Raw genomic sequence first — 17,871 nt, 5'->3', positions numbered from 1 at the left:
ACAAAATAATATTAATACAAACGCTAACACTGAAAGAATTGACCACACTAAACCTAAGCTTTTAATATACAAAAGTCTATTGTATTCACACATATAACATGTAAAACAGTTCTATAAGATGTTGCATTGTTAGCTGGTTTTGCGAGGCCCGCTCTTATCAGTCATATTCAACAAAATAATGTACATTTTTGTGATTTTGCTGTCTTTTTATTTTTGAAACTCTTAACTCTGAAGGTGTTTCATTTTCTTTTAAAACAAACTAAACCCAAAATCCTATTTCGTATTTTGGTGAGTTTGAATCCATATATGAGAGGATTCATAAGTGGAGGGATGATCACAAATTCAGTAGCGATGAAATTTTGGAGGCTTTGAGGCAAATCTGTGGAATCGAATCGCATGTACACAAACTGAAAAACAACTACAGACAGGAATGTGATCAAAGAGGTCAGATGTGGCACACAGGTCTGCATAAACTTTGCCCTGTCCTCTCTGGACTTTGCGCATGTTTTAATAAGATGGGTGTAAGTCCAAATGATAAAAAAGCCAATGAGACACATAAATGATAACTGTTGCATATGCTGTGATGTTGTTTGAAAAGGTGTCAGCTTCAGGACAAGCAAGTTTAACAATTAACCAGTTTAGACATAAGACTCTCTGAATCTTTATACCACATAACTTGAGTCTTGCTGTAAGCAGGACATTGATGGCAAAAATGCAGAAAGGTGTCAGCCAGGAGAAACACACCAGCTGAGAGAGCCTCCTCTTAGTCATGAAAGAGTGGTAGTGCAGAGGTCGACATATAGCCAGATACCTGTCAAAGGCCATGACAGCTAAAATGGATGAATTGCAGCAGACAGATGAGTACATGATAAAAGCTTGTAAAAGGCACCCTTCATGGGAGATTGTCTGAGAAGGCGACAGTAAATCTGAAAGGAATTTTGGGTAGAAACCTGTGGACCCATAAAGTGCATTAATGCAAAAGCTACTTAGAAAAATGTACATAGGTTCATGCAGGTTTACATCCAAGACAATAAGCAGCACAAGAGAGACATTGAAAAACAAAATCACACAGTAATACAGTAAAGTAACCGAGAAGAGGGGTACTCTGAAATTAATCGTCTCATTAAATCCTAATAGAATGAAACTTCTTACATTATGCACATTATCCATGATATGAAAAACCACGTACTTTCTGATGTAGACTTTCTGATGTACACTCACAAGTAACAACTTGTGAGTGTACAGAGGAAAGAGCTGCTGTAGCTACATCCCTAACACTATCTGCTCTTCCTCTACACCTCCTGTTAATTACTGCCTTTGGCTCAACAACAAAACACACACCTGGGAATTCAGCCTCTGTTGGTCTATGGAACAAGAAAAAAAAATGACTAAAGGACAAGACAAGATGGATTTAAGTTCAATTTTGTAGTTGTTCATGGTGCCATGGTGATGACAGCAGCACACGCCTTACTCTATAGACTTTACTTACTGGTTAGATTGAATAATACGCAGTTGCTCTTCACCATGTGAAATGCTTAAAGTGCTGCATTTTACTTCAACCATAAGTATTAAGGGGTGAAGCTTTTCATTATTTCAATAAGCAGAGAAATAAAATTCTCTCATGTTCCTGGGTCTTGTATCCAGTGCTTTCTGTTTTGGAAAACACTGTTTTACTGTTTGATTAATTTCCAGTTCATTCCAGTTTATTTTTTGTATTTCTTAAGTCCAGCAATGAAGCTGCTTTTTAATTTATTTTTCGTATGAGAGTCTGCACTTTAGATCCTCCATCCTGCCCACTTCATCCAGCCTCATGAGAGAACCACAGACTGTTGTTAATAAATTATTTTATATGACGCTACATAGAAGAATGAAGTCCCTGTAAAGGTAGGGAGTAGGACACCCTTAAAGGGAACCCTATTAACACATGTTTGCGCTAAAATATGCACTGTGCTTTCAACAACATATATGTGGCATTAAAATACGTCAAATGTTTTCCTTTTACGCACATTTTATATAAAACCGATTTACCAGTAGGCCGCCATTGTCATTTACTTCTCAATGCATTCTGGGTAGTGACGTCACACGGTTGTACCGCATCGAGTTCACAGTTAGCAGTGCACTGGAAATGGCTTCTTTTCAACCTTTCCAGTTTGAACCAGAGCAAGCCGAGAGAGAGGATGAAAATAGTCAACCAGTATGTAGTTTAGATGAGGATGATAACAATCCGTCACACGAGAACGTGAGAGTGAGGGAAAGCTACTGGTGGCTATGTGGCTACTCAGTCCAAATTCCATTGACTCTTAGAAATGACTCTAGACTCGTACCAACAGTAACACCTTTAGTTATAAAATGTTTTAATAAATGTGTTTTAGGTGTCTTAAAGGAAAATGTATACAGAAGGCAAGATCCATTATAGTTTACAAGGATAGGGTACAGCTGATGTTATAAATAGCATGACATTTTTGTTTTTAAATTACCTTGAAGACCCACAAGTTATGCTTGGCTGCTTTTTGTTGATCTTTGCTCTGTGGTTAGGACGTTCCAGTCTTTATTTATTAATTTATTTATTTTTATTCAAAAGCAAATCAAATTGAGTGGAGACATTTCAAATAAATGGTATCATTTGTACAAATCATCAGCTGGAACAGTATTATTAATTTTAATTGATTAAGTACCAGTGCTCCTTAAGGTCGTGCCAGGGACAGGGCAGGTTACTCCTTTTCACAATTTGCTTCACAAAGAAGAGAACATAACCATTTACTTTTTTGATATACAGGGAGTGCAGAATTATTAGGCAAATGAGTATTCTGTCCACATCATCCTCTTCATGCATGTTGTCTTACTCCAAGCTGTATAGGCTCGAAAGCCTACTACCAATTAAGCATATTAGGTGATGTGCATCTCTGTAATGAGAAGGGGTGTGGTCTAATGACATCAACACCCTATATCAGGTGTGCATAATTATTAGGCAACGTCCTTTCCTTTGGCAAAATGGGTCAAAAGAAGGACTTGACAGGCTCAGAAAAGTCAAAAATAGTGAGATATCTTGCAGAGGGATGCAGCAGTCTCAAAATTGCAAAGCTCCTGAAGCGTGATCATCGAACAATCAAGCGTTTCATTCAAAATAGTCAACAGGGTCGCAAGAAGCGTGTGGAAAAACCAAGGCGCAAAATAACTGCCCATGAACTGAGAAAAGTCAAGCGTGCAGCTGCCAAGATGCCACTTGCCACCAGTTTGGCCATATTTCAGAGCTGCAACATCACTGGAGTGCCCAAAAGCACAAGGTGTGCAATACTCAGAGACATGGCCAAGGTAAGAAAGGCTGAAAGACGACCACCACTGAACAAGACACACAAGCTGAAACGTCAAGACTGGGCCAAGAAATATCTCAAGACTGGTTTTTCTAAGGTTCTATGGACTGATGAAATGAGAGTGAGTCTTGATGGGCCAGATGGATGGGCCCGTGGCTGGATTGGTAAAGGGCAGAGAGCTCCAGTCCGACTCAGACGCCAGCAAGGTGGAGGTGGAGTACTGGTTTGGGCTGGTATCATCAAAGATGAGCTTGTGGGGCCTTTTCAGGTTGAGGATGGAGTCAAGCTCAACTCCCAGTCCTACTGCCAGTTTCTGGAAGACACCTTCTTCAAGCAGTGGTACAGGAAGAAGTCTGCATCTGATAGGTTTGTAGCTTGAACCCATCCGCTGGAACGTTAAAGGCAATATAATTACACAGCTTCTTCATGTTTCTCGTGCACGGGAGAGAACCGGACAGGCACCGTTCCTTCGCTTGACCCCAGTTGCTCTCGTCCGTTCTCCTGTACCACTGTTCTTTTATTGAGGTTACATGAATATGCATAAGTGCATTAACATATGACGTCTACATACACACAAAGAGTACCTTGCCTGTGTGTGTGTGTGTGTGTGTGTGTGTGTGGCCTGCTGATCAAAGGGTCAAACATCCTTGGTCAGGAAGAGGGTAGCCTCCCCCTAGATGGTTCATCCTAGATAACACGGTGAGGAAGTCCTGCAGTTCATCTAAACAAAGAGCACTTAGACTAGAACAGACGCAACTACGTTAATCCTACCATAAAACAATAAGACACGGTATGACCTCTCATGCTCCCAGAGTGCTGTCTAATACACACAAAGTTTGCAGACTATCAAGGATCAAAACCTCTACCAATCTACAACTAATTACAAAACTCTAAGCATATATAAGTAAATATTTCTAAGCATAAATGACAATCAACAATACAAATCTAACAGCATCCTTCAAGAAAAACATGATTTTCATGCAGGACAATGCTCCATCACACGCGTCCAAGTACTCCACAGCGTGGCTGGCAAGAAAGGGTATAAAAGAAGAAAAACTAATGACATGGCCACCTTGTTCACCTGATCTGAACCCCATTGAGAACCTGTGGTCCATCATCAAATGTGAGATTTACAAGGAGGGAAAACAGTACACCTCTCTGAACAGTGTCTGGGAGGCTGTGGTTGCTGCTGCACGCAATGTTGATGGTGAACAGATCAAAACACTGACAGAATCCATGGATGGCAGGCTTTTGAGTGTCCTTGCAAAGAAAGGTGGCTATATTGGTCGCTGATTTGTTTTTGTTTTGTTTTTGAATGTCAGAAATGTATATTTGTGAATGTGGAGATGTTATATTGGTTTCACTGGTAAAAATAAATAATTGAAATGGGTATATATTTGTTTTTTGTTAAGTTGCCTAATAATTATGCACAGTAATAGTCACCTGCACACACAGATATCCCCCTAAAATAGCTAAAACTAAAAACAAACTAAAAACTACTTCCAAAAACATTCAGCTTTGATATTGAGAACATGGTTGTTGTTCAATAATAAAATTATTCCTCAAAAATACAACTTGCCTAATAATTCTGCACTCCCTGTACAGTGGTTTGTAGCCTGGTGTGATGACAGCCACTTAATTTTGGATGTAAAGAAAACCCAAAAGACTGTTTTCAAAGTAAAGGTGTGCAGAGGCCTAGGTCAGAGAGTTTTTCAACTCCCACCTCTGGCAGAGCTTTAGTACCATTTTGATACTTACCTGAGAATAAAATTTTAGACCCAAGGATACTATAATTAAGTGTAACAAAACTAGGTGAGTAAAAACATTGTAGTCAACCAGAAAAAGAAGCTAAACATCAGAAAAAGATGTAACCACATGAAACCTTTTTTTTGTCCATACAAGACAGAAACTAATAATGTACAGGAAATGTGTTTAATTTCAATGTGTGTTGTTTTCTTTTTTAAATTTCAGAACCAAAAGGAAATTCTACTTATATTTCAATTAATGAAAACAGTCTGGAAATGTGTATCTGTCATAGTATCTATTCATTTACACTACAGATCACATTTCGCTTAAATCACATATGTACATATATCAACAGATTTCTTTGCCCCTCTCTGCGGAAACACTCATGACTTTAGTCTCAAAGCTGAAGTTTTACCACATATAAAATTCAAAACTCTGTTTCTTATTTGTGTCAATTTAAATCCATACATGAGAGGATTAATAATTGGTGGGATGAGGAAAATTTCCATTGCCATGAAATTCTCAAAACTTTGTGGTATTTCCTTTGAGCCAAATCGCATGTATAACATATCAAAAAGCAACGACACAACAACAACTGTTAAAGAGAATAAATGTGGTACACATGTCTGCATGAATTTGTTCCAGTTGTCTTTGGATGACTGACATGTTTTGATCAGATGTACATAAGACCAGAAAACCAAAAGGACATGACCAAAATAAAAGGTGTAATTAAAAGCAGGAATAACAATTCTTGCTACAGAGGCAGAGCAAGCCAGATTATTAATTAACCAGTTTACACAGTAGATTCTTGGTATGTGTGAGCCACATAACCTCAACACTGCTGTTGTTATTGTGCTCATGAAGAGAAGGTAAATGGGAATAAGCCAAGCAAAAAATACTAAAATACAAATTTTTTGTGTAGTCATCAGAGAGTGGTACACAAGAGGTCGACATATAGCCACGTATCTGTCATAGGCCATGAGAACTAGAAGAGAGAAGTCAGCACAAACTGAAGAGTGCAATACAAAACCCTGTAAAAGGCATCCTGCATAAGAGATGACATGAGTGGTGGACAGAAGATCATAGAGAAACTTGGGATAAAATGCAGCTGTCCCATAGAGTCCATTGAAGCACAGATTGCAGAGGAAGATGTACATGGGTTCATGAAGGCTTTTATCCACAATGACTGTGACAATTATCGTCAAATTTACCAGCCAAATCACACAGTAACACAGTAAAGTGAGAACAAAGAGAATGACCCTGTAGTTTGCAATATCACTTAAACCTGAGAGAGTAAAAACAGTAATTATTGAAACATTATCCATAATAAAATATTAGTTTACCTTACTAGGTGTCATTTCAAACTGAGAGCAAATGACATTTTTACAAGTTAAAGTCAGGGTGAAATGAAATCTCTCTGTGTACTGTCTAAGTGACAAAGTATGTCACCAGAGGTTTATATACTCTGTGTGTCAGCCACAATTACGTGGTCAGCATGATGTAAGTGGTGCTTTCACTTGTTGAGCTGAATAAAAAAAAAAAAATGAAATTCACTTTTACGAATAAAGTTCTTTGTGTCTTATGTAACTGCTCTCTATAGAGCTTTAATAGATTGTCTATTAGGACCTTTGTTTTGAGTGTAAAACATCAGCACAGTGACTAAGGTTATTATATGTTTGATAAGCAACATACTTTTCCCTTCCTTCAAAAATACACAATATAGCTGTGTTATAATGAGTCTTCCTTTGGTTTTTAGATTGTAAAAGATAAGAATATTTAAATATTTTGTAAATGAGAATGTATTTCACACTAACAACCTGGCCTCTGTATAATGTTTAACCCTAAAAGAAGCAGAAAAAATGACTTATTCCCTGAAATTTTCAACAATAACCTTAAGAAAAATGTGCAGGAAATGTGCTTAGTTTTTATTTTAATGTGTAAAAACCAGAAGAACGCACTGATGCATATGCTTGTTGAGACTGATGTCTCTATGATTTTAAGTGTTTATAGTTTAACATATGTAACTGCCTGACTGATTAATCAGTTGTCATCTGTATTCATTCGCTGATCCCTCTTGGTTGGCACAGAGACTCGCTCTGCAGTCGCTTAGTTGGAGCTTAGCACGCCCTTGTTGGAGGAGGGTGCTCTTTTCACCCCTCACTCTCTCGTTCCAGCACAGCTTTATGGTTATTGCTGTGGTTCCTGAATCTTCTCATGATCACTAGTAGGACCTTTGACCTCAACCACTGCTTGGGCTGTCAGCTATGCCATGAATATTTCCTACTTCTCGCTGGGTCTCTGAAGACTTCTGATCAGCACCCAGTCTCAATCTCAGTCTGGAGATTCCACCCTTGGGATGATTTTTTTCCAGCAATACTCTGGCCACTGCACCTGTTATTGTCATGGTCTGGGTGGGTACCTGCAGGTCTCCAACAGCGGCTCCTCCTCCTTTAGGCGGAGATTGGTTGCTCCTCCCTGGCTGACCACCTGTGGGCAATTATTCCGGCAGCATATAAGACCTGCGCACTCAACCGTTCATCGCCTGAGTATCTGCTATCCCATGTTAGTCAAGTGGTGTTTGAGTGCTTTGTCCAGAACCCGTGTGAAGACTTACCTGTTTTTCTTGTCCTCAGAGGTAGCTCCTGGAGTGGGGGTCTTGGCTCCCTCATCCCCGCTTTCCTGGACCTGGGCCACCTGCTGCTGGTACGACGTTGCCAACTGGCCCGCCACTCACTTGCCTGCCTCCCCACGCCTCGACTGTATCCGGGCCTTCCGCCCCACCTGTCACCTCCACCTAAAACCAAGTAAGGCAACTCAGTTTAACTGTGGAGGATCACTGATTGTCTGCCGGATCCAGTTGACTGTGCTCTCCTCTCATTACAGTGCCCCGGCCACTTCATAGTCCAGTTTCCACCTCCCCACTGCCTCAGCTGTTCAGCTGCATCCTAGCGTTGTCTAGGTCACTCTTAGTTGACTTAGTTTTTACCAATCGTTGCTGATAGTGGAAAACCGCGCCCTAATTTAAGTATCCACTGACAGCAATATTACGTCATTCCAAAAATAAAATCAATTCTTTTTGCTTTTGAAATGGATTGAATTGCTACAATCCTTTTAAACACAGGTCTTACCATCTAATATGGTCAGCGCCCCTTTAGGTGAATTTCCTCAGAAGCCCATTGTAATTTAAAGAGAAGCTCACCATATATTTGCTCTCAATTAAAGTGTTTTATAGCGCTTTTACTCCCAATCTTGCAAGCCTGCTTTTAAATCATCAGCACACAAAATATCACCACCAGAGGGATAATACCTGGCAGGTTTTTTCCTAAGTGCACTGTTGCAAAAAAACCCCCAAAAACATATTAGGCACAGTTCCAGACATGTCTGAGTGTAAAAAACAAAACAAAACAGTCTTTCTCTTAGAAAAAGAAAACAAACCTAACTGGCAGAATCAGCCTGGTACTAAAACAAAACCCTAAAATCAGCCAGAAACATCACAGGAAAAGTTTTGCTTTTAGGTGAAACAACATGCTATAGGGATTAGAACTTGCCACGCAGTGCTGCAGTCACTGCTTCTGGCTTTAATTAATAACTGATGCTTACATCTAGGGATGGGTATCGAAACCCTGTTCTTGTTGAGAACCGGTTCCCACTGTTTCAATTCCTTGGAATTGTTGGCCATTTTAACAAACGATTCCCTTATCGATTCCAGTCGCCCCGAATGATGTCACCACGTTGCGGAGCTTCATTTACCTGGCAGGAAACACGGCGCCTAAGTGGCTCAAACACTCAAAAGTTTGGTTATACTTTACGAGAACGGATGACAACAGGGCAACTTGCAATATTTGCAAAGTAGATATTTCATTTAAGGGAGGAAACACTACGAATATGCAAAAGCATTTGTTCACAAAACACGCGATAACCTTAAATGAATGTTGTGTTTTTAATTCCGCTCCGAACTCATGAAACTCAACCCAGCAGCAGCGGTAACGTTTGCACGTCCTGTCCCGTTAATGCAGCAGGTAAATAATCAACTAACAGTGCATATTACAAAACCTGCCATTACTGTGCGCTGCATTTAGGTGACCATGATGAGAGAGACAGACAGAGTGGCATTGCAGCCTTTGCTTTGGTACAAAGTGCTAAAAACAATAAACCCAAGGACAGAAGAGTCCTTCCCAAGGACGGGGGTGTATACCTTCTCCCTCACAGAGAGAATTATAACCTTGTTTTCTACTTGGCTGTCACCTAAGGATTTGCAGCCGGATTTACATCCCTGATACTCTAGATATAGAGTCCCTCTATATATTTAATGTCTCCCATTACAATGGCCTCATTGTGCTAACATTCCACATGCACCTGGTGACAGGAGTGCTCTTACTATAATAAAGTGAGAAAGTGATATTACTGTAACTAATGTGATATGATTAAATATGTGACTAATACATGAGAAAAGAAATCTGCCACCACAAACCTAAAAAAATGTGCAGGAAATGTGCTTAGTTTCACTCATTTTTTATTTAATGTGTAAAAACCAGAAGAACGCGCTGATGCATATGCTTATTGAGACTGATCTCTATATGATTTTAAGTGTTTATAGTTTAACATTGTGGCGGAGGTGTGGTCCGGGGCGCGGCTGCAGGGGAGGAGTGGTGCAGTGAGCTCAACGGGGCGGTGCTGGTAAGAACAGCTGATGGCGATTTTGGACTGATGGTGGTTTTCCTTTCCTTTATATAGTGAGGTGGAGAGGAGCGGAGGAGAGAGACGCTGGGGAAACCGACCGCTGCGGTGTTCTGTTGTAATTCAGTGCACACTCTTAATAAATGTGGGATCTGATGACAACGACCTGTGTGTGGGTGTATCTGTGCCTAGCGTGTGTCACAAACATATGTAATGAATTTATGTAAACTAATGAAAGGTAACACATTATAACACAACCTGCCACAAAGGTGAAAGTACCCTGTATTTAAGTTCAATTTGAGGACATCAAGTCAGGCTTTTGCAACAAACAATGAAACAAGTACACTGTAAGTACCCTGTACTTTTCTGGGGTGCGGGTCTTGTTATGGAGTGACTAAGGTGCAGTACCCTGTACTTACTTGCGTTTTGCAGGCAACAAGTCAGGTTTTTGCAATAAACAATAAAACAGGTGCACTGTAAAGGTGGAAGAGTGATGTGTGAGCAGTAGTATGACTTCAGGCTTCATGACAAGAAAGAGCACTTTAGATGCGATGTATAGTATGCATATGTATAGCATGTATAGAATACATGTGTGTGAAGGAGCAGGAGATAGATATGACTGTGAAGATGGAAGGAGTAGCGGTAGTGATGGTTTCATTCTTTTTGAGGGAAGTCTTACATTTTAAGCGTTTTAATTGTTCAAAATGATTAAAATTATTACATTTTTAAAATGAAACTATATTTACAAATAATAGTTCCTTGATGATCTGGTTTGACCTCTGATTTATCTTTGTACCAAACAGTTTGGAAATAGTATAATACAGCAGGTGAGATGAATGGATCATATCAGATCTTTATCCTTGTAGAAGCTTTATTTAGCTCATTAATTGTTTCTAAGGTATTTCATGGATTATCGCCCTTTCGTACCTTTCTGATATTTTTAATTTGTACAATTCTTCAAGATCACTGAGGTCTGCAGACCACATGCTCCTACATTTCCTGAGGTCCAGATTAAGGCACAGAGGAGATCGGGCCTTTGCTGTGGCTGCTCCTAAACTGTGGAACAAAATGCCCTTTCACATCAGGATCACCCCAACATTAGACATTTTTAACCCTCCTGCCATCCTTTAAAAAACTCACACCCATCACCCTAGGGACCATTCTCAGCCACGCCATAAAAAGACCATATATCCATATTTTATTCCACTTTAAATTAGCCAACCTTGTAAAACTACTTCTCCCTGAAATATTCATGTAAAGTTTTAATTATATTTTCGTTGTTTTAACCCTTCAAATCCCAGTGTTATTACATGAGCGCCCTGTGTTATAAGCCCCAAAAACCAAAAAACGAAACTAAATATTTCCACAAAAAACCAGTTGAAGTAATATGTGATTGTCATTATAAGTAGGCCTTTAGATGGACCAAAGATTGGCACCAACATACATTTTGACCTGCCATTATTTTTTTTGCATTTTTTTTGCAATTTAAAAATTAAAACTTCAAGGCCCTGAGTCTTCATTGACATCCAAGAAAAGAAGAAAAAATAAAATCATATGATGATAATTTGGGGTTGAAAAATAGCGTTTATAATGGAAGTCAATGGGCAGAAAATGGTCCCCAGGGTGATGGGTGTGGGGATTTCTGCTGCTCAGCCATTTTAGGCTGATTTAAGGAATTCACACTGGAATATTAACATTGACAGGTAAAAACTATCCTGTGGCAAGTTTGGTTATATTCCACTGAACACAGTGGAAATGGCAGCCATTTAACACATAGCAGTGGCACAAAAAGGTCCCAAGAAGGCAGGAAGGTTAAAACCCATTTGAAAAGCCACTTTTATTTTTTGTCTTTTAAATCAGAAGATTTGATTACTTTTTTTGTGGTATTTCTTACTCATGTTTTCTCTTTTTATTTTTCCTTCCTTAAATTCTGTCATTTTGTCCCGTGTTTTTTTTTGTCATTTGATTATTATTATTACATGATAGCACATTAGTCAAAAGCTATTGTTTTAAACGTGCTTTAGAAATATATTTCACTTTGAATTTAGAGGATCTGCTATTAGAAAGAAGATATGATAGAGCTGAGGGTTGGTTGGAAGGATAAGGCGAGGAAGGAGTAGAAGAGAAGGGAGTTACTGTTAAAATACTATTATTGCATTGTTTTTTTGTTGGTTTTTTTTAATTTAATGCTATGGGATTGAAAAATACAATTTTATACTTGATATGCTAAACAAAACTTTAATTGTTAAAGTAGTAAATACTACAGTATGTCAAGCAATGGGGATATATGATCAGATTTCAAAAAGTACAGAATTATGGTGTCATTAATTAATGTACAGAGAGAAATATACATATAAATTTAAAAACAACAAAAAACTGCCAAAATAAAAGTAGGTAACAGTTCAATTACTATTACTATTTTTCCAAAATAATAAAAACCCCTATATAAATAAATAAATACTACTGAAAAAATTACAACCTAATAACACTGATCCTTATATTTATACATGTAACGTGTTATATATCAGCTAATATACCTTGATCATCACGACACAGCAAGGCAAAGAAATGAAATATTAATTTGTGATGATTTCTGAATGGTATATAGATGAATTTTACAACAGTACTTAAACAATCATGCAGAATCCTTTTTAAAATGAAATTCTTAGTCAAAAACATGAAAAAAATGTTGTTTTCATTTAACGTTCGTGCTGGATTGAACAAATATGACATATATGACAAATATGTGTCATATTATGACAAATATAACAAAGAATATTAGTAAAATTAGTCTAGTCCAAATATATGTTTGCCTTAGACAAGGCAAACATGACTAAATGTTTCTGAATCAAGTGCCTTCAGAAAGACTTGTATTTATATTGCTGCATCTGTTTTGAATATTTTTGAATTATTTTAAATAAGGAAATCTAACCTTAATGGAAATCATTTCCCTTTCAAATAAATTAAACTCAAGATTCTGTTTCGTATTTTGGTGAGTTTAAATCCATACATGAGAGGATTCATAACTGGACGGATGATGACAAATTCAAGAGTGATGAAGTTTTGGAGGCTTTGGGATAAATCTCTGGAGCCAAAGCGCAAGTACATCGAATCAAAAGCCAGTACAGTGAAATTTATGATCACAGAAGTCAGATGGGGCACACAGGTCTGCATAAACTTTACTCTGTCCTCTCTGGACCTCACACATGTTTTAATAAGATATAAGTAAGTCCAAATTATGAAAAGCCAATGAGACACAATAATGACAAGTATCACATATGCACTGATGTTATTTGAAAAAGTGTCAGCTTCAGGACAAGCAAGTTTAACAATTAACCAGTTTAGACATAAGACTCTCTGAATCTTTATACCACATAACTTGAGTCTTGCTGTAAGCAGGACATTAATGGCAAAAACACAGAAAGGTGTCAGCCAGGAGAAACACACCAGCTGTGAAAGCCTCCTCTTAGTCATGAAAGAGTGGTAGTGCAGAGGTCGACATATAGCCATATACCTGTCAAAGGCCATGACAGCTACAATAGACAAATTACAGCACACACATGAATACATGATAAAAGCTTGTAAAAGGCACCCTTCATAGGAGATTCTGTGAGAAGACGACAGTAAATCTGAAAGGAATTTGGGGTAGAAACCTGTGGTTCCATAAAGTGCATTAATGCAAAGGCTACTCAGGAAAATGTACATAGGTTCATGGAGGCTTTCATCCAAGACAATGAGCAGCACAAGAGAAATATTGAAGAACAAAATCACACAGTAATACAGTAAAGTAACTGAGAAGAGGGGTACTGTGAAATTCATTATCTCATTAAATCCTGACAGAATAAAACTTCTTTCATTAGACTGATTATCCATGATCAGAGGGCACATCTACCTTTTTAAAATAACAACATAACAGAGCACTGAGCTGCTGCGTCTGTACCTGACTAATGTCTGCTGTCCCTCTTCACCTCCCATTAATTATAGAATAAAATAAAATACTATATACAGTACAATAAATAGAATAAAATATACAATAGGATAGAAATAGAATGCAAATGCTTTATACAACTGAGTAAAAATACAACTTTGTCAGAAAAAGAGTATTGCACTCAGAGTGTGTGGATGTGTGTGTTTGATCAGTTAAAGTCTTTGTTGTGGAGTCTGACAGCAGTGAGGAGGAAAGACCTGCGAAATCTCTCCGTCCCACACCGTGTGTGCCGCAGCCTGCTACTGAAGGAGCTGCTCAGTGCTGTCACAGTCTCCTGCATGGGGTGGGAGATGTTGTCCAGCAGGGATGAGTGTATGTTTCTGTTCTGTGTCCTGTTTGTTTCTATATGTGTCTTTCTGGCTGCTATTACAACCAAATTTCCCCTTGTGGGACAATTAAAGGATTATTCTATTCTATTCTAATGCTGTTTCTATCAAACTATTTTTCTCCTACAGTTACACAGAGGCCTGACAACAATATTATACATTCACATTATAATGCAGCAACCTAATGTTATCACATCATATCACAACTCCACACTGTGTATTTAAGCCCTCAGTTCCCAGTCTTGTCATTCCGTCCATTCCTCATGTGTGTTTTCAGTTCAGTCCATCCAGTCAGCCAGCCAACCATTAATTTATTAATTCACTCACTCCCTCACTCATTCATTCATTTATTCAATTGGTATAGTCAGTCTGTCTTCTCATGTTCTGTTCATCCTGGCTTCACAACAAACATCATCCACATCCTTCACCAGCCTGCGAGTCCTGAGTTTGAGTCCTCTCTTCCTTCCACGCATCACATTGTGTCACATATATAGAGACTGTTTATACATAGGGCCCAGAATTCTGTGCTAACATGAACCTTGTACAATGTGTGGTGCCAACTCATAAACAAAAACACACTTGCTGTGTATATAGTACTGTCAGGCCTTTATTTTTTAACAGCAGCTCTGTGGAAAGAAGGTAGTTTTAAAGCAGCATGAATCTATAACCTACTAAGCAATCACTTCTTTCTTCCCCTGTCTTTGAATTAATTTGCAAACTGTGAAACTGATATTCTGTTAAATATAGACATCATCATGTCAGTTATATTTTCTGAATTAGCCTTGTGATATAAGTGTACAATGAGCGAGACTACAGAGGCACCCGAAAAACTGGCTAAACTTTGAGCCACAGTAAACACGTCACTCATGAGACTCAAACATTTTATGCTTGAAAAAAGGATATAAATATGAGTCTGTTATTTGAGAAACATAAACCTATTTACTGTAAATGACAATAAATTGACCAATTTACATCTCAATGGAACATGTTAGAGATATGGCATTATGACACCTTAAGTTCAAACGATAAGATGACCTGGATTAAACCTAAAACCAGAAGTGGAAATGCATTTTAGTTTACATCTGAAAAAATCTAAAAACAAGAAACAATAATAATAAATTTTCAAAAGGTAAAATATGTGTTAGCTGTCTTTAGATCTTTGATAGTCTAAAGGTCAAATTTAAGTAAACAATAATGCTTTTTACTGAGACTTGGTTGTCTTGGTGCATTTATAGTTAATGTTATGAGGCCTTCATTTGCTGTCATGTACAAGAGAATAATGTACATTTTTGAAATTTTATTTTTCTCTATTTTTATTTGGTGAACAAAAAACTCTTAATTTTGAAGTTCTTTTAAAATAAAATAAACCCAATATCCTGTTTCATATTTTGGTGAGTTTAAATCCATATATGAGAGGATTCATAACTGGACGGATGATGAGAAATTCAATAGTGATGAAGTTTTGGAGGCTTTGAGGTAAACGTGTAGAGCCAGATATCATGTACACTGGATCAAGAAAAAACAGGAAAGTCATCAAAGAGATCAGGTGGGGCACACAGGTCTGCGTAAACTTTAACCTGTCCTCTCTGGACCTCGCACATGTTTTAATAAGATATATGTAAGTCCAAATTATAAAAAGCCAATGACACAGATAAACAATAAGTGTTACATTTGCACTGATGTTTTTTCTAAAAGTGTCAACATCAGGACAAGCAAGTTTAATTATTAACCAGTTTAGATACAAGACTCTCTGAATGTTTATATCACACAACTTGAGTCTTGATGTTAAGCAGGACATTGATGGAAAAAAGGCAGAAGGGCGTTAGCCTGGAGAAACACACCAGCTGAGAGAGCCTCCTTCCTAGTTAAGGCGAGGAAGGAGTAGAAGAGAAGGGAGTTACTGTTAAAATACTATTATTGCATTGTTTTTTGTTGTTTTTTTTATTTATTTTATGCTATGGGATTGAAAAACTTCAAAAAACAACAACAGCACAATTTTATGCTTGATATGCTAAACAAAACTTTAATTTTTAAAGTAGTAAGTACTAAAGTATGTCAAGCAATGGGGATATTTGATCAGATTTCAAAAAGTACAGAATTATGGTGTCATTAATTAATGTACAGAGAGAAATATACATATAAATTTAGAAACAAAAAAAAAAAAGCCAAATAAAAGAAGGTAACAGTTCAATTAGTATTACTACTTTTTCCAAAATAATAATAATAAAAAACCCTATATAAATACATAAATACTACTGAAAAAATACAAACTAATAACATTGATCCTTATATTTATACATGTAACGTGTTTATTGAAAAAAAAGAAACATTAAGCATTGTTAACTGACCTTTGTGATAAACTGAGATGTAACACACAGGGATGCCTGCACTAACCAGCCCTTTACAACAGAATATTTCATACAATATTTTGTTTACTTTAAACCTAAAACACTTTGAAATAAACCTTTTTAATCAACTTGCACATATATCAGCTAATATACCTTGAACATCAAGACACAGCAAGGCAAAGAAATGAAATGTCAATTTGTGATGATTTCTGAATGGTATATAGATGAATTTTAAAACAGTACTTAAACAATCATGCAGAATCCTTTTAAAAATGAAATTCTTAGTCAAAAACATGAAAAAAATTTTGTTTTCATTTAATGTTCGTGCTGGATTGAGCAAATATGACACATTTGACAAATATATGTCATATTATGACAAATATAACAAAGAATATTAGTAAAATTAGTCTAGTCCAAATATATGGTTGCCTTAGACAAGGCAAACATGACTAAATGTTTCTGAATCAAGTGCCTTCAGAAAGACTTGTATTTATATTGCTGCATCTGTTTTGAATATTTTTGAATTCAAATCATTTCCCTTTCAAATAAATTAAACTCAAGATTCTGTTTCGTATTTTGGTGAGATTAAATCCATACATGAGAGGATTAATAACTGGACGGATGATGACAAATTCAAGAGTGATGAAGTTTTGGAGGCTTTGGGGTAAATCTATGGAGCCAAAGCGCAAGTACATCGAATCAAAAGCTATTAAAGTGACATTTATGATCAAAGAAGTCAGATGGGGCACACAGGTCTGCATAAACTTTACTCTGTCCTCTCTGGACCTCACACATGTTTTAATAAGATATAAGTAAGTCCAAATTATGAAAAGCCAATGAGACACATTAATGACAAGTATCACATATGCACTTATGTTATTTGAAAAAGTGTCAGCTTCAGGACAAGCAAGTTTAACAATTAACCAGTTTAGACATAAGACTCTCTGAATCTTTATACCACATAACTTGAGTCTTGCTGTAAGCAGGACGTGGATGGCAAAAATGCAGAAAGGTGTCAGCCAGGAGAAACACACCAGCTGTGAAAGCCTCCTCTTAGTCATGAAAGAGTGGTAGTGCAGAGGTCGACATATAGCCATATACCTGTCAAAGGCCATGACAGCTACAATAGACAAATTACAGCACACACATGAATACATGATAAAAGCTTGTAAAAGGCACCCTTCATAGGAGATTCTGTGAGAAGACGACAGTAAATCTGAAAGGAATTTGGGGTAGAAACCTGTGGTTCCATAAAGTGCATTAATGCAAAGGCTACTCAGGAAAATGTACATAGGTTCGTGGAGGCTTTCATCCAAGACAATGAGCAGCACAAGAGAAATATTGAAGAACAAAATCACACAGTAATACAGTAAAGTAACTGAGAAGAGGGGTACTGTGAAATTCATTATCTCATTAAATCCTGACAGAATGAAACTTCTTTCATTAGACTGATTATCCATGATCAGAGGGCACAT

The 17,871-nt window shown here is 37.4% G+C and overlaps 3 protein-coding genes and 1 pseudogene across 3 annotated transcripts; all 4 read right to left on the bottom strand.

The window, feature by feature from the left end:
- Positions 1-239: 239 nt before the first annotated feature.
- LOC147311841 (olfactory receptor 4B13-like) lies at positions 240-1,179 on the bottom strand (annotated as a pseudogene).
- A 4,261-nt stretch (positions 1,180-5,440) lies between these two features.
- Positions 5,441-6,382, bottom strand: LOC147311840 (olfactory receptor 11A1-like). The gene has a single exon (XM_086266817.1). It carries the CDS (start codon positions 6,380-6,382, stop codon positions 5,441-5,443), a length of 942 nt encoding a protein of 313 aa, XP_086122943.1.
- Positions 6,383-12,677: 6,295 nt separating this feature from the next.
- LOC147311839 (olfactory receptor 10Z1-like) lies at positions 12,678-13,622 on the bottom strand. Its single transcript, XM_086266377.1, has one exon. It carries the CDS (start codon positions 13,620-13,622, stop codon positions 12,678-12,680), a length of 945 nt encoding a protein of 314 aa, XP_086122503.1.
- Positions 13,623-16,926: 3,304 nt separating this feature from the next.
- Positions 16,927-17,871, bottom strand: LOC147311838 (olfactory receptor 10Z1-like). The gene has a single exon (XM_086266306.1). The coding sequence runs from the start codon at positions 17,869-17,871 to the stop codon at positions 16,927-16,929; it is 945 nt and encodes a 314-aa protein (XP_086122432.1).

The sequence above is a fragment of the Aulonocara sp. 'chitande type north' Nkhata Bay genome, linkage group LG16, assembly GCF_057382095.1.
Source record: "Aulonocara sp. 'chitande type north' Nkhata Bay isolate Kocher_YH1m ecotype deep benthic linkage group LG16, A_spYH_male_GT1.1, whole genome shotgun sequence".
Classification (NCBI taxonomy): Eukaryota; Metazoa; Chordata; class Actinopteri; order Cichliformes; family Cichlidae; genus Aulonocara; species Aulonocara sp. 'chitande type north' Nkhata Bay.
The sequence above is the reverse complement of the archived record's forward strand: the minus strand, read 5'-3'. Positions and strand labels throughout refer to the sequence as shown.

Coding starts and splice junctions, on each gene's coding strand:
- LOC147311840 (XM_086266817.1), bottom strand. CDS start 6,382: ATGGATAATGTTTCAATAATTACTGTTTTTACTCTCTCAGGTTTAAGT.
- LOC147311839 (XM_086266377.1), bottom strand. CDS start 13,622: ATGTGCCCTCTGATCATGGATAATCAGTCTAATGAAAGAAGTTTTATT.
- LOC147311838 (XM_086266306.1), bottom strand. CDS start 17,871: ATGTGCCCTCTGATCATGGATAATCAGTCTAATGAAAGAAGTTTCATT.